Source organism: Cajanus cajan, chromosome 6, assembly GCF_000230855.2.
Source record: "Cajanus cajan strain Asha chromosome 6, NIPB_CcT2T_4, whole genome shotgun sequence".
Taxonomy (NCBI): Eukaryota; Viridiplantae; Streptophyta; class Magnoliopsida; order Fabales; family Fabaceae; genus Cajanus; species Cajanus cajan.
The window spans coordinates 60,296,620-60,312,863 of record NC_138522.1 but is presented as its reverse complement, the minus strand read 5'-3'; the positions used below and the strand labels follow the sequence as shown (position 1 = coordinate 60,312,863).

At 28.5% G+C, this 16,244-nt stretch overlaps 1 protein-coding gene across 3 annotated transcripts; it reads left to right on the top strand.

Moving 5' to 3' along the window:
• The first annotated feature begins 1,807 nt into the window (after window positions 1-1,807).
• LOC109818199 (low-specificity L-threonine aldolase 1) lies at window positions 1,808-6,493 on the top strand. Of its 3 annotated transcripts, none has more exons than XM_020383617.3 (10): window positions 1,808-2,037; window positions 2,837-3,284; window positions 3,362-3,473; window positions 4,170-4,220; window positions 4,698-4,769; window positions 4,864-4,996; window positions 5,122-5,180; window positions 5,268-5,368; window positions 5,948-6,014; window positions 6,161-6,493. In XM_020383617.3, exons 1-10 carry the CDS (start codon window positions 1,941-1,943, stop codon window positions 6,197-6,199), a joined length of 1,179 nt encoding a protein of 392 aa, XP_020239206.1. In that variant the 5' UTR covers window positions 1,808-1,940; the 3' UTR covers window positions 6,200-6,493. The 3 variants fall into 3 exon arrangements, with proteins under 3 accessions (XP_020239206.1, XP_020239205.1, XP_020239207.1); XM_020383616.3 differs by having other exon boundaries at window positions 2,774-3,284; XM_020383618.3 differs by having other exon boundaries at window positions 1,879-2,037; window positions 2,820-3,284.
• The last annotated feature ends 9,751 nt before the right edge of the window (window positions 6,494-16,244 follow it).

Below are 16,244 nucleotides of genomic sequence, written 5' to 3'. Positions count from 1 at the left end.
TATTTTTTTTTTTCCCACTCTCCACCTATTAGTTTTAATTTTCTCGATTTTTACATTACTTTCTTTCTTTCTTCTTTTAGTTTTCACATTATTATTCTCTCCCTTTTCTTCTTTTAGTTTTTGAATGCATTAAGAATATAAAATTTGTATCTAATAACATTATAGATATGTGTGGTTTTTTCAATAATGTTAAAAGTGTCAAACTAGATGTGTTTTTTTATTCGAGTATTTCTCTTCATTTACACATCTAGCAAGCATAACATTAAATTTAGTGATTCACATAATTTTAATATTCCATAAAGCACTTTTTAGAATAGTAAAATTAGTGTTTCAGAAAATATTTTCTAAAATTATTTTTTAACATACTTCTAGTAAGTACTTTCTAGAACACTAAATTTAAGATTCTGAAAACAATTTTTTAGAATTATGTAGAACAACACATTTGCTGAAAGTACCCTCTAGAATCTTATTTTACTATTTTGAAAAGTACTTTTTGAAACACTAAATTTAGTGTTATAGAAAGTACTTTCAAAAATTATTTTTTAGAATACTTCTGAAAAGTACCTTCTAGGATACTAATTTCACTATTTCGGAAAATTCTTTTCGAAATATTGAAATTAATGTTTGGAAAAATATTTTTTAAAATATTAAATTTAATGTTATGGTTTCTAAAAGTGTTAAAGGGGAAGAAGTGTTTGAAGAAAAACATACATCTAGTTCAACACCTTCAAAGTTGTTGAGGAAGTCACATTTGCCTATTACACCGTCGCACATCAGTTCTATGGTTTAAATATATGTGAAAATTGAAAGAGATGAAGGGGAAGAGAGTAATGTGAAAATCAAAAGATTTAAAACTACCTACTAAAATAGGTGAGTGAGAGTAAGACAAAGAAATGCATGCGAAAACTAAAAGGATGAGAGAATGAGGTGTGTAAAAAAGAAGAAAGTGTTAAATTGAAAGTTAGGAGTGTAAAATTAAAATATTAAAGAATAATAAAAGAGATTAAAGATATTTAAAAAAAAATAAAAATAAAAGAGATTTACTTATAAAAATAAAAATAAAAATAAAAAGGAGGGGTATATATCACGAGTCTTTACTTGATGTGTCGCTATTTGGGCTCAGTTTTGGGCCTCGGAGGGAACGGGTGGCACAGGACACAGGTGTGAAGAGACAGGGATATTTTGGAGATTTTAAAAAATACAATAAACAAATGAGGGTGAGAAGATAAAAGGGGGTTTGTAAAAAATCATGGTATGGCCCGTAAAACAAATGCCCATGCTTCACCAGAAGAAAAAACAAATTACGAGCCCGAAAAATGCATCTAAGGTTGACAAATGGTGAGAATACAGTATTTTCATAACGCTGTTTAGTCTTCAAGGGTTCATGGTCAAGCTGTATATTCACACTCTTTTTTTTTATAAGATTTGCATGAAGTTGACATAATAATAAAAATTGTACAAACGTGTTAACGAGTGTGTTGGTAATATATTTTTCCTTATAATTTATATCCATGATAAATTTTATATACAACTATATCACCATTAAATTTTATAAATATATTAATTATTCTAAATAATAAAAATGCTATCATATATAAAATTTAGCATGAAGCGATTTATTTTATCATTGAAAAACTGACAAGTATACAGACAAATCGTCTATTATTATACAATATATACAAGACTGAAAAGAAAGACTAAAAAATGACCAAATGGATAAAAAAAAAAAAAAAGACAGACCAATAGTTGGTGGGGAAATCCATTGAAACTGCAAGATGGCTACAATACAACTTGACAAAACATTAAAAACAGCAAACTTAATTATCCATTGGTTATTGTCTCCATTTTTGTTGCCAAAAAACAAAATGATTCTTTTCTTCTTCCTCATATTATCATAGTATTTAAACTCATTTGTTCCCATCCTCCTCTTGAAACATCACATGCAATTCAGTATAAAGTTCTTGGAATACGTGTGTACTACAGATAAAGTTGCCTCAATAATACTGGTGTCACTTGCAATCTTGTTGGAGTATCTGGGTAATTAATTACTCTGTTCCTTTCCCTGCCACAGATTCTGTATGATGGGAAAAATAATAGCTGCCGCTTCCCTTGTTTTCTCTTGTGTTCTTTGCATCTATATATGTGTGTTCATAGATTTTTCCTGTGATTTTTATTGGTGTTAACTAAATTAAGAGTAATTAGCTTATCTATCACCATGTGGCTACGGTCAAAAGGAAACTGGACAGTAATATTGCTTCAGATATTTTGTTGAACATAACTGTGAATAAGTATTTTATTTTTATGGAATTCTGGTCCAACGTAGCGACGAGCATGTAATGTTTTATTCTTCCATGTTGTTAGAGAACTAGAGTCCCACATCAGGTACATAAGGAAAACAGAAATGACGAGCACACAGAGTAGAGGTCAATTGGTGAATTTAGAGAATCCCGTTTCCCAAAAGACATGTCTAGTAGAAGTAATTATGGAATTTGAATACAGTTAGTATAGGGAAAATTTCAAAAAACTACGAGGATTGGAGATAAAGATAACATATAATTAGGTCCATTTTCACATTTTAAAATGGTATTAGAGTGTGAGAAGGTGTATGGATAAAAAATTTAAGTCCACTAAAGATAAAGTCAAGATATAGTACATAAATAGAAGACAATCTCCACTTTGCATGCAAGTTGGTTTTATAAGACTGAGTAAGACTCAAATTAATGTGAGAATGTGTTAGTTATATAAAATTGCTGATTTGATTTGGTGTTTCTAGTTTGGTACCAATTGCAAATGGTGAGAATACATACATTTGCCTTTAGGCTTGTTTTTGTGGCAGAGAAAATGGTAGCTAGAATGGTGGATCTTCGGTCAGATACAGTGACAAAGCCAACTGAAGCAATGCGAGCTGCTATGGCGAGTGCTGAGGTTGATGACGACGTTCTTGGCCGTGACCCCTCTTGTTTTCTCTTAGAGTCAGAGATGGCAAAGATATTTGGAAAGGAAGGTGCAATTTTTGTTCCATCAGGCACAATGGGGAACCTTATATCCGTGCTTGTGCATTGTGACATAAGGGGAAGTGAAGTTATTCTGGGAGACAATTCCCACATACACATTTATGAGAATGGAGGCATTGCAACCATTGGAGGGGTCCATCCAAGAACAGTAAAAAATAATGAAGATGGAACCATGGACATTGATTTGATTGAGGCTGCCATCAGAGATCCAAAGGGAGAGCTAGTGTATCCAACCACAAGGCTTATTTGCTTGGAAAATACTCATGGAAAGTAAGCAAATAAACAACTATTCTGTTCAAAATTTTCTACATAGTAATTGATTGGTTAAAATATCCTTATGAATGCAGCTCTGGTGGTAGATGTCTTTCAGTTGAATATACAGACAGAGTGGGAGAGGTTGCTAAAAAACATGGACTGAAGCTTCACATTGATGGAGCCCGTATATTTAATGCATCAGTTGTGAGTCAATTTTCTGTTTACTTGTGATTAATTTGTTCAAGTACTTAAGAGTAAAATCACTGCAATGATAAATATGTGCCTGAAATGCACTTGGCTAGCTGAATTCTTGCAATTGTGTGAGTAATATGTGCAGCCTAGATCTCCAATATTGAAAGGTAAGTGAGATATTTATTTTACTAAGCTCTATGAATACATATATTTGTGTAAATAATCTGTCAGTAAAAGATCTTGCTTCATTAAAGAATGCATGGAGGCATACATCTCTCTATTTTGGCTGCGACGAGAAGTTTAATGCCAGTATGGATTTAGTCAAATTAAGCAATTAGTGCGATGAAAAGTTCAAAAAAAAAATCAGAAAGTTAATCGAAATAAGCAATTAGTTCACAAAAATAAGTTAAACTAAGCATGGGTTTGGTCCAATTTTCTGATATTGAAATTTAAATAGTTCGATAATTATCTAACTATTTTGATTAGAGTGACCACATAAATGCATAATTCCCTGATTAAATCCGAATTCATGTTATCTACAACGTTCTTATTGTTGTAGTAGGAGATATAGGAATAACATCATATATTTTTTTTGTAGATGTAGCTTTTCAGTTCTTTTGGTTCCTTAACAGATGTAATTTTCATTTATTCCCTCTGCTATTATGTACACACAACACTTAACAAAAAACATTTTGGGTTTTCATTCAGGCACTCGGTGTCCCTGTGGATAGGCTTGTTCAAGCAGCTGATTCGGTATCGGTGTGTTTCTATTTTCTCACTCTTTTTTTAACAAGATTCATCGGAAAGGCATTTCTGAAATGAGCAAATAAGATTGTATCTAAGATTAAAATATAATTAGTGGGTTAAGATTGTAATGTACTTTCGATTAAATTAAAGGTAGATATATCTTGGTTTCATCACTTTAGAAAATAGAAACAGTTTCATTTTACACGAACATATTTCAAGATTTAGGAAGCATTTATTTAATTTTATCTCAAAAGTTATTAAAAGTTAAAATTATTTCTTGCAAAAGTTTTAATAAGACGAAGAGAGGCAACATTAGTGTGATTTCTTGACTCTAGCAATTTGAGCTATATCTTAATTGTAGAAGTTCTAGGAACCAGTTACATTAGCAAATTGACACGAAACTTTTGTTTCCTCTATATCCTATTATCCTATTATATGTAATAATGGAACTAACCAACTAATAATTATTCCTTTGAATATATGAATTAGGTATGTCTATCAAAAGGCCTGGGTGCTCCAGTTGGATCTGTTATTGTTGGTTCCAATAGCTTTATCACCAAGGTAATCTTTTGGGGGAATTTAATAGAAGCTATATTCTTTCAGAAATTAAAAACATGATACTAATTAAGTCTAGTATATATATCTGCTATTTTAGGCTAGACGGCTCCGAAAAACCTTAGGTGGTGGAATGAGGCAGGTTGGTATCCTTTGTGCTGCTGCACTTGTTGCTTTACAGGAAAATGTTGGAAAGCTAGAAAGTGATCACAATAAAGCTAAACTTTTGGCTGGTAATTAAATATCATACAATTTTAACTCATTCATTCATATGCATTTTTGGCTAGAAAGTGATCACAAGAAAGCTAAACTTTTTTCTTCTAAATTGCACTTGCTTTTCTCATGTTTTGTTTTTTAGATGGATTAAATGAAATTAAAGGACTAAGAGTGGATACCTCTTCTGTGGAAACCAATATTGTGAGTATGAAACTTTGATGCTTAATTATTATCTTAGCTTGAAACAACTACTAACGAAAATCATTTACATATAATCTCTGATACCAGATATATGTTGAAATTGAAGAGGGCTCAAGAACTACAGCAGCGAAACTATGCAAAGACTTGGAAGACTATGGTATCTTACTGATGCCAATGAGCTTATCAAGGTCTTATTTGCACTGTTACTATTTTTTTAATCTGCAATTCGTTAATTAAATATAAATATTTCGGGGGGTACACAAAAACTATAGTATAGATATTAATTCTTGCATACATTTATATTAAAGACCTTCTATCTAATTGCTTTTTTTTTTTGTTACATCGTGTTTTCTTATCAATAGAAATCTAACTTCTATATCAAGAGATTTACGATATACATCCATCTTACTCAACTAATTGAAATAGGCTGTTTTAATAAGTGTTTAATTCAATTACCTTGGGTAGTAATCGTCCTTCACAACCAAATCCATTATCTTATGCAGAACACTCCCTAACTAGTTTCGTTTTCAATACGTAAGTGAGAAGCATGTTTTGAAACTCTTTAAGCAGGCAGTGATGTGGGTCAGTGGAAAAAATAATTAGTTATTTTTGCATCAATGTTAATATGACTCTTACTAAAACGTGAATCATGGACGTGTAACTAAACATGAACAGAATCACAAAGAAATTTTATGTACTTGTAATTAAGAGGTAGAATAATATTAGAAATTGCCAAGAGGGCTGATGACAATATTTACTTTTTCCAGATTGAGAATTGTCTTCCACCACCAAATATCAGCAAGTGACGTGCAGTATGCCTTGTCGTGCTTTGAGGTGATGACTAGGAATTCATAAATTAACCCTACTCTTCTTGTTAATTTGGTGTATATAATAATGCCTTCAATTTGTTCACTTTTATTGTTTTTATTGCATTTTCTTGGAAGATGAAAGTTGAAACTCTCTTTTGTTGGATGTTGTAGCAAGCTGTCAATGGAGTACGAAATGAAAATGGCAACTAGTGGACGAATTTGAAATTTGCATCGCAACTTGCTGCCACATATGTAACTATTATCAAATTAAATAAAGATCAAATTCCATTATGTGAAAATATATATTATATATGGAGACCTTTGTAAGAAGTTTTGAACATGATGACATGTACGTTTATGAATGATGTGTAATCCAAATTTTCTGAGTATGAGTCTGCAGTGGTGGAACTGTGAGCAGTGAAGACCTTTAATTTGCACAATCTTTGTATACTCTTTAATGCTCTTTTTCTGTATCTTGAACAAAATGTGGTTCTTCCTGTCGTACTAGCATGCAGAGAAATATATAGCAGTTGAGCAAAAGTATGTGCTTGTTCTATTCATATGGTTTACCGATTTTCAGATAAATAAATGGAAAGAAATTAAAGTAGTGGGCCTCTTAGATATTCATCTCACTTTTAACAACAAATTTTATTTCTTAAGTTTCAATATATTTGTGTCTTTGAATGTGTTTCAATATTCCTAAAGTTTTGTATTACTTTAGAGTTAAAATTAAGAATAGCTTATAAATATTTTTCTTAATTCACTAAAATGCATCTTCAAAAATAAAATTTTGATGACATAATAATATTTAACGAGTATTAGAACGAATAATATTTCAAAAAGTAGAAATTTTGATGATCAATGGAGCTTAATAATAAATAAATAATTTATTTATCAAAATGAAAAAAATTAGTCCAAGTAGTTAATTTTTATTAATGTCATTAGATTAAATTTTATTTCAAAAATACATTTTGAATTAAATGATTTAAATAGTGGTTGCAATTAATACATTTACTTGCATAGGAATTAAGAGAAAATTAAAAATCAATACATATATATTAAAATATGTCTATATTTTCTTTATAATTAAGAAAAAAAGTAATTAATTATTTTTTATATAAAGGATAAGAAAGAGTATCATTTTTCTCTTGTTTCACCATAGAGATGTATAGAGTCCGTTTAATTTGCTAAAAGTTATAATATTTGATAGGAAAAATATAATTTTTAATGTTTAATTTTTAAAAAAATTGAGATAATACAAATTAGATGAAGAAAATGATTAAAAAAAGGCTCTTTTTTTATTACTAAATATAAGACAATTCTTTTATTCCAACGCTACAAAATCCACGAGACAAATTAAAATGAAATTTGGTTAAACAAAATTTTCTAAACTTAAATTATATTAAAAGTAGGTATGGTGTAACTTGATTTGTGTTTAGATAGTTTTATTCTAAAAATATTTTTATCAAAATGAAACATGTTGGAATGATATTAATCAAAAAAGCACTTTTAAATATATAATTATTCACATGTGTATCACTTTTCTAATGTAATATTAATACTATTTATTTCATTATTTTTTTTAAGTATATTTGAAGTGATAATAAGTTATTATTACAATTTTTAAAAAGTTGGTACATTGTGTAAAAAAAAAAAAGTTGGTACTAACATTATAACTTAAAATTAATAAATTTACAAATAATGTTACAATATATACATAAAAATATATTTTTCAGAGGCTTGCTTTAACAACCCAAAATAACTAGAATGCCAATTAATTAAAATAATAATAAAAATTAGAATAACACCTAATTAAACCATCTGTGTGAATCACGTTAGCAATGAAATTAAACCATTCCATCCCCTTTCGTTTCAACACAAATCGCTTATTTAGTTTGATTTGCTTTTAATTTATGCCTCTTCCTCTCGTCTGTAATCATACCTTTGTTCACGCACTTTGTCCATTTATCTTCGTAAACGTAGCGTGTATGGATTCTTGTACTCTTCATCTTATATTTTATGATTAATAATTTAATAAACGTGTAAGATAAAAACAACTTAAACCATTAAATTGTGTTAAATGTAACTGTATTAAATAAGATTATTTCTAGAATTTTTAAAAAATAAGATTCTTTCTAATAGAAAATAGTTGTAGTCAATATAAAAGAAATTAATCCTTTGGTAGATGCTAGTTTCTACATTATTGGTTAACATCCAAAGACAAAGCAATGGCAAATATGTTGACGCATTTTTGTAACAAGAGTGTAAAAAGAAACAAACTGAACTGAATTATTCCGAAACCGAAACATAAAAATGCAAATTCACAGTAAGAAAACTGAATGGAACTATATCAAACCTATGAATAATGTAGACAATTGGTCAATAACTGAAAATCATTGTTTATTTGGCTCTCATGCATGACAAACTCTTGTAAAATTATGAGTTTTGTATCTGTCTAGCAGCATCCTAATGTTAAATATTTTTCTTGAGCATACAGTTGATGGATATGTCTAGCAGCTGGTTCTGTTTACTGAATTCAAGGAAACATGAACAACTATTATTTGGAAAGTATAGTAATTTTTATTCAAATTTACAAAATCAGTCAGATGATGATTTATTTTTTTATTATTTTTTAATTTTTAATCATATTACTAATTGATGTAAATTTTTTTACATATTCTATTTATCTAGAAGACTAGATATCTTGAACATGAAATTTAAATAATGAAATATTTGTAAGTGATACAATAGTAACCCGATAACATGTGACACAATATGTTCAAGTCCAAAATCAATTAATAATTATTAAGATAAATTTTAATATAATTGTAAAAAAATAAATTAAATTTTAACTCAACTTTATAAAATTAACTTATAAAACAAAAATTATATTTTACTTATATAATATATTTTATCCTTATTTCTAGTACGTGGAATTCCAACAGTAATAATTTAACATTTACTTATTTTTTTATTTATTGTACTTCTACTTAATTAGTTTGTTTATTATTACTATTAGCCTTGAGTTGAGCACGTCTTATAAGTTATATATACTCGATTTAGGCATTTATGTTTAATGATTTTTTCTCATAAAAGAATAAGGTTTTTTATAACGGCTAAACACATATATTATCTTTTATCCCATTATGAGATTTTTTCCGAATTTTTAAATAAATTTACCTTGGTACTTTAAGTTTTAAATTGGAATTAATTGTGTTCTTCCAAAACACTAATCATTACTTTATTTTATTTTGGAACATGATTTTGAACCTCTTTTAATATATTAAAGACATAAAATTCATTTCCTTTAATTCATCTAAATAAAATTTATAAAAAAATATATAATAAAAATTTAATGAAAAAATAATCCCACGAGGGTTTAAACTGATTTTAGATTTTTTTTATAAATATTTTCAGTTGTTTATGGGACTCACTTTTGACTTTTTTTCCCTTCAAATATTAAATGATTTTTATAGTTTACATGCAAGTAAATTTAATAAAAACAAATCTCACGTACTGAATCAATAAAAAATATTTAAAATTATGTCTTAAAATCAAATACAACTATATTTTAGAAGAATAATTTACTCAAACTTAAAAGTTAAATATCAAAATAAATCTTTTAAAAATATAAAATATGAAAACAAATGTTAAAAATTAAGATGTGTTCAAATTAACTTATACATAAATATTTATAAAAAAGGAAATAACTTATGAGTATATAACAATAGATAAAAGAAATCTTCACCCTAACTATTTATTGCTTTCTATTTTTTATTTAGACAATTTTATTCTTAAGTACCCTTATTTTCTTTTTTACCTTTTTCTAAACTTTTTTTTTCTTCTAATTTTTACGCACAATTTTTCATTGATGATTATTTTTACACTCACCCAGTAATATATATTAAAAAATAAAAAGCTAATTAGTTAAGTGTACATCTATATATTCGGCGTCTGGCACAGAGGTAATTGAGCTTGGTGTCATTTTTTTTAATTAATTAGCTTCGCCTCTGTAGAGACTACAGAGTATAAATTAGCAAAAAGATCTAAGAAAAAAAAAATTAGCAAATAAAATAAAACGTTAAAGGCAACCCTATCTGTGCAGGGTTTGGTGGTGCTCGAACCAGATATTATTAAGGAATGGGAGGGTGGCTACTAATATTTATTAAGTACAGCTACGATTACGAAAGTACAGTGTAAAACAAAATTATCGTGTACTAAGTACTAACAATTTAACGTTGAATTATTTTTTGTTAGTTTAAAAAAAAATTATTACATTATTTAATTATCATATTTGTTATGTTTCTTCTTTATGTAATAACTTGAAACAATTATTACTTTTAACATAATTCAATTACCATGCAAGAAAATGTTAAACTATATTTGGCTATCTTAAAGTTTTCATGCAAGAGTCACTTGATCATTCATGCATAATACTTGTATATGGACAAAAAATATAAGATAATTCCTGCATATATGACTGAAAACATGAAACAATTCTCATGTCTTATGCCAATTTACCTATATCTTATGAGACAGAGAACCTCTAAGTCAATAGGGTCTAGGGTGGCTAAACTCATGTTTGACCTGTTTGACTAGCACTTGGCGTTACAACACTAACATCCAACATTGTTTAGGTAGAGAACTTCTGTCTCGATCACACTTAATGTTACTCATCTTGGGTCTGATTTAGAAAACTCATCGAGTTCTCATGTCTGACGCCTCTCATTACTATGTTCAACGAGACCAAGTCAAAAAATTTCTCATATTTTTCTTAAAACATGTATTTATAGGAGAGAGGAACTCTTTGGGCTCCAAAAAACTTCTCTTTAATTTTTCTTAAAACATGTATTTATAAAAGTTTACATCTTAAGAAAAATTTTATATATCATTATTCTACTTGAATTAACTTAATCATTTGAGACTACTTTCGACAACTTAACTCTAAAGATCCTTTAATCCCAAAACTCTAGAGCAACATCAATTCAATAAAACAACAAATAAATCATAAAATTAATCAACAACTAGATAAAATCACAAAGTGTTATGCTCTACTTTTACTTTTTTATTCAAAAATAAATCTTCTCCATTTCTTTTTATTTTCATTTCTTAAACTTTTGAAAAAAAAAAAATAAAGTTGATATATACTTTAGAAAAAAGTTATATTTATATTTTTAAAACCTTAATAACAAAAACCAAATAAAAAGAAAAATGGAGAGAATATTTAATTATTTTTATTCATCTTTAATTTTCTCCCTCTTCAATTGACCTTAAAATTAAATCATTTACAGTCTGTTAATTGCCTTTAGCGTAGGTAACTTGTTTATCCTAAGACAGTGCCACCTAGCTATCAAGAATTTTCTGGGAAGACAGTTTGAAATTTTGGATGTTATAATATGTGAGACATTTTGCACCGTGAGTTTTAATGATATTTAAAGACAAGAAAACCAACCAGCTGCTAGATACTAGATAGACGTGCCAAACAACATGTCTACATGCTTCTTGACTTTTTGTTTAGTAATGGGCCACGTGTCTGTTTTTTACAAACACCAACTTAGTTATATTCATAATAAGGGGAGATAAAGAACAGTTTGATCGTTTTTTTATGTCATTTCATTTTCTTTAATTTTATATAAATTAAATAATTAATATAATAACGAGATAGATTTGTAGAAATATATATCAATAATATAATTCTTCATTTTTTTCTTTAAAACACATATACATAAGTACAATCAACATATTTAACTCAGTTGATTGATTGATTAAGGTGTATGACCTGTAAATTCTTTTAATAACAAATTTGAGTTATAAACATACGAAGACACATAGTTGGAGATTTGCTAACCAAATTTTGTATTCATTTTCTTTCTTTTTTTCTTTTATCTGGTACCAAGAAATCAATTTAACTCGTAAATTCACTAAGAGATTGTACAAAATAATGTATATATGAATAAATTAAATTGTCTTATGATATATCTTCATCCATTTCATAATTCTACTTCGGTGAGGTTTTATATTTTAGCTCTATCTTTGTAAAATAAATTTCACACACTATTTTCACAACAAGCTGGTTAAAAAATAAATACACCTCTTAATTGTTTTAAATTACTCTCTTTCTAAAATTAAAATTATTTATACATAATTTTGAAGGATGCATCATACATGTGAAATGTGATCGATAAAAAAATAATAAAAATGGTTAATTATAATATAGAAGAAGTGAATTAATGGAGGGGAGTGGTGTAATGTCCCATCGAGGTTGAACGTTGAAGTGTGACGTAGCAGACATTGAAGTAATGAAGTGTCATAAACATAAACTCTCCCTTTGCCCTTTGGTCTTTGCACCGTATCTCACTCATGTACCTTCTGCAATTACTACCCCAAAGCCTGAACCTGAATGAACCACCATCTTTTTATTCAACGAAATTACTGAATACTGAATATACACCTCAAACATGGATGGAGGAGTCTATGAGTAAAAATATTACAAAATGAAAATATAGACAAAAATAGAATAGAAAAATCAAAAAAGGTAATTGATATGACAAAAAGAAATAAGAGAAAATGAACATGTGACGATGATTATTTGTCTTTTAATCTTTATATGACAAAAGAAAAAGTCATATATGGTGCAATGAATTTGGTTTAGTTTCCTGATTCGATGTTCGATCCGAAAAGCACTTTTGATAATTCTTTCTTAATTTCTTTGAGGTTGATGTTCAATTTCAGAAGAGTCGTTTTCATGACTTTCTTGTGTGTAGATGGGCCCTCATGCTAGTGCAAGATTCTTTACTCAGATCAGATTTCTATCAACTTAATTTCCACAATTAATTTGTATCACTTTATTTTTCTTTGAGTGAGTGTGAACTGTGAAGTTTAGGAAAGCTCCACCTCTTACTCCAACAAAAAAAAAAAAAGAATTAAAATGCACATGTATAAGCGGAAAGAAGACAAGGAACGAGGAAAAGATGAGGAGATCAAAGCACTACTTAAGAACATTGCTGGCGCTTAGAGAGGGAGAGAGAGAGGATGGTGTTATATGGGAATGAGAAGGGGGATGAAAAGCAAATATAGTAATCATATATATACTCTAAATAGAAGTAAAATAAATTTCATATCTAAATATATAAATAAAATTCATTTATTTATCTAGTTTAATATTATTATCTTTATATTAAATTTCATAAATAATGTTATATAATTTTTTAATTAATACATAAATTAGATAAATTTATTTATAACTGATATATACATAAGTAAGTTTTAATAAAATTTAAAAATTAATTAACATTTCATTATATTAATGCAAATTGACATATATTCATAAAAATATATTATACGTTAATTTGTATTTATATAATAAAATATCAAATAATTTTTAAATTTTGTAAAAATTTGTAGATTTTATTTATATAACAACTCGACATAATACTTATATTTAACGATATTGATGATTAACAATATAAATAAAACATAACTACCTAAAATTAACACACAAGTACTCTAAAAATTGTAAAGTATAACCATAGGTTATCAGTCAAGTAACATTTATAAATTTGGTTACATTGGAGTAAGCAAACGAAAATTGTAGCAAGCCACCTACCAGCATGGTCTCACAAAATAGCAACATGCCTCTAGCTAACCCTGCTTTGCTCCATGTAAACATGACCATCACTATTCACCCACCAGGAAACATGTAAGGATAAGTTATTGGAAAAAAATACAACATGATACAAGCATAGAAGAAAAATAATTATATTAATCACCAACATGTAAATTATACACAATATCACCTCATGGATTACAACACTTTCAACATAACATTAAACAAGTTTGAAAGACAAGCAATTGAAGCATATAAAAACTTACACCACATCCATGTCATCCAACATACAACATCATATAACATATGAACAATCACCAAAACAACACATCATATGCATACACCTCAACTAATGTATCATCACATAATTACCTACAAGATCTCCTAAACCAAGGTAGCAGTCTAAGTAGTTTGATCTTAATTATCGAGCCATCCGATCTTTTTACACATGCTAGATCAACAATCAAATGGGATATAATCCCTACAACATGATTTTGCAAATGTCACCACTTAAACTATAAAAGTTTAGTATCACTGTCAGGTATAACATAACTTAGATATAAGTGTACCACAATTTTGGCATGCATAAACTAAGTCACTAATGGAATTAACCCACTAACTATCCTTGTAATACCATACACCTTTCTAATAATCGGTCAAGAGTTTTAGCCATCGACTTTATACCTTACTTCAACATTAATTAAAGACTCATTAGAGACTCAACAATCCAATCCAAGAGATAACATTTATTCAATGAGGCTTTTTCAACAACTGAACCCATATAGCACCACACCAATATCTACACAATGAGATGTCCAACTTTCAAAAACACCTTTGCCTCTAGTCCTAAGTCAATAAACGTACCTAAATGCCTATAACATTCTCAATATCAACACCTCAATAGGTCAATAATCATTCAACATATCATGCCTAAGGCATTCTTAGTATCATATCTCAATAGTTCAACAGATATAACCACCTATACATATTATTCTAACTCAATATATATAGAACTAATAACATCAATCAACATACAATATTCAATAGATTCACGTACCTAATCTGTTAATGTTCACTATATCATCTATCAAACAACAAGGTTTCACAAAGTAAACCATACACGACGCTACATGCCTTGTGTTTGAAGCCATCGAGATAGGGAGCACTCAGTGTCAGCCATGATTGGCGCCATTCAACCCACGTTCAACCTCATTTTAGGTAGAGATGATTATCTCTCCTCACGTTTGACGTTACTACTTTGACGCTTAACATCAATTTAGGTTGATACAATTCTTTCTCCTCACACTCACTGTCATTCAAACTATGTTTGACGTGATCAATTTAGAGGTTTTTTTTTTTTTTTTTTATCTCTTCTTAGCTTTGAAAATTACAACATGTGATCAACAACAACTTCGGGAAAGAAATTAGAGGTCCACTGTGAAATTAGAAAGAAGAAAGATCACATTGGGTTTCAAAGTGTCTTTCTCTTGCTCTCTCTCTAAGCTCTCTAAGAAAATGACTTTATGAAACTGAAATTTCAAAACAAACATTAAATACCTCCCCTCCAAGTCAATTGAACCTCTTAGTAGAGAAATCCTCAAAATCACCCAAAAACTCCTTAGGAATTCCTTAACTTTGAGAATGTCTCAACCACACCTCAAAACACTACACACCATATAATTAATTATAAAAAATACATTAATTAATAAAAGAGTTAATCACCTATACACTGTCAGTGTAAAATTTTTTACACTGACAACCAATCATATATTTTAATAGTGTCATGTCAGTTGCTTATTTAATGAAATAAAATAATTTAAAAGATATGATTAGCTATCAGTGTAAAAAAACTTTACACTAATAGTGTATATGTGATTAACTCTTAACAAAAACACACAGTGCTATAATCTATTTATTAAAAAAATTTAATTTTATAATTAGATCGTTAAAATTTAATATAGATAATATTAATTTATTAAATTAAGTAACTCTGTCAATGTATACTTTTGAAGCAAGTGAAAAATTTTCGATGTAAAACAAAAATTGTAATCATTATTTTTTTAATATCAATTATTTGTCTGACAATACACTATTAAGGTTATATCGATATCATTAACAAATGTGAGATTTCTATCATGCTCTATTTATATTCACGTTGAGGACTTGATATATCAAATATGAAACTTGTGAGATTAAACATTTATAAGAAGTCTGGTAATGGTTCGATAACGAGTGACTCAATATAACAAAATAGATTTTTAAGAATTTATAAATGTGTTTTTAGAAAATTTCTACTAAAATAATACTTTTTATTTTCAATAAAAAAATTTGAAAAATATTTCTCTCTTATATCTAAACAAACTTTAAGTTGGGAATTATGTATACTCATATTTTATTAGTTATCGAAGTGAGATAGTGAGTTATTTACCATTTTATTAATTCCAGGTGAGGCAGGTTTAGCATACAGCTCTAATTACAAGAAATGGAACTATCCATTTATTGGCCAGCGGGTTCTTGGCACAGCCACAGCCACAGCCACTGCTGCAGCGACCAATCAACTGTGAATTCCCATTCGGGCTGCCTCCATTTGTGGGTTTTGAGATTCCAAATGTTCCTTACTCTTCTAAGAGGAACACATCATTTTTACCA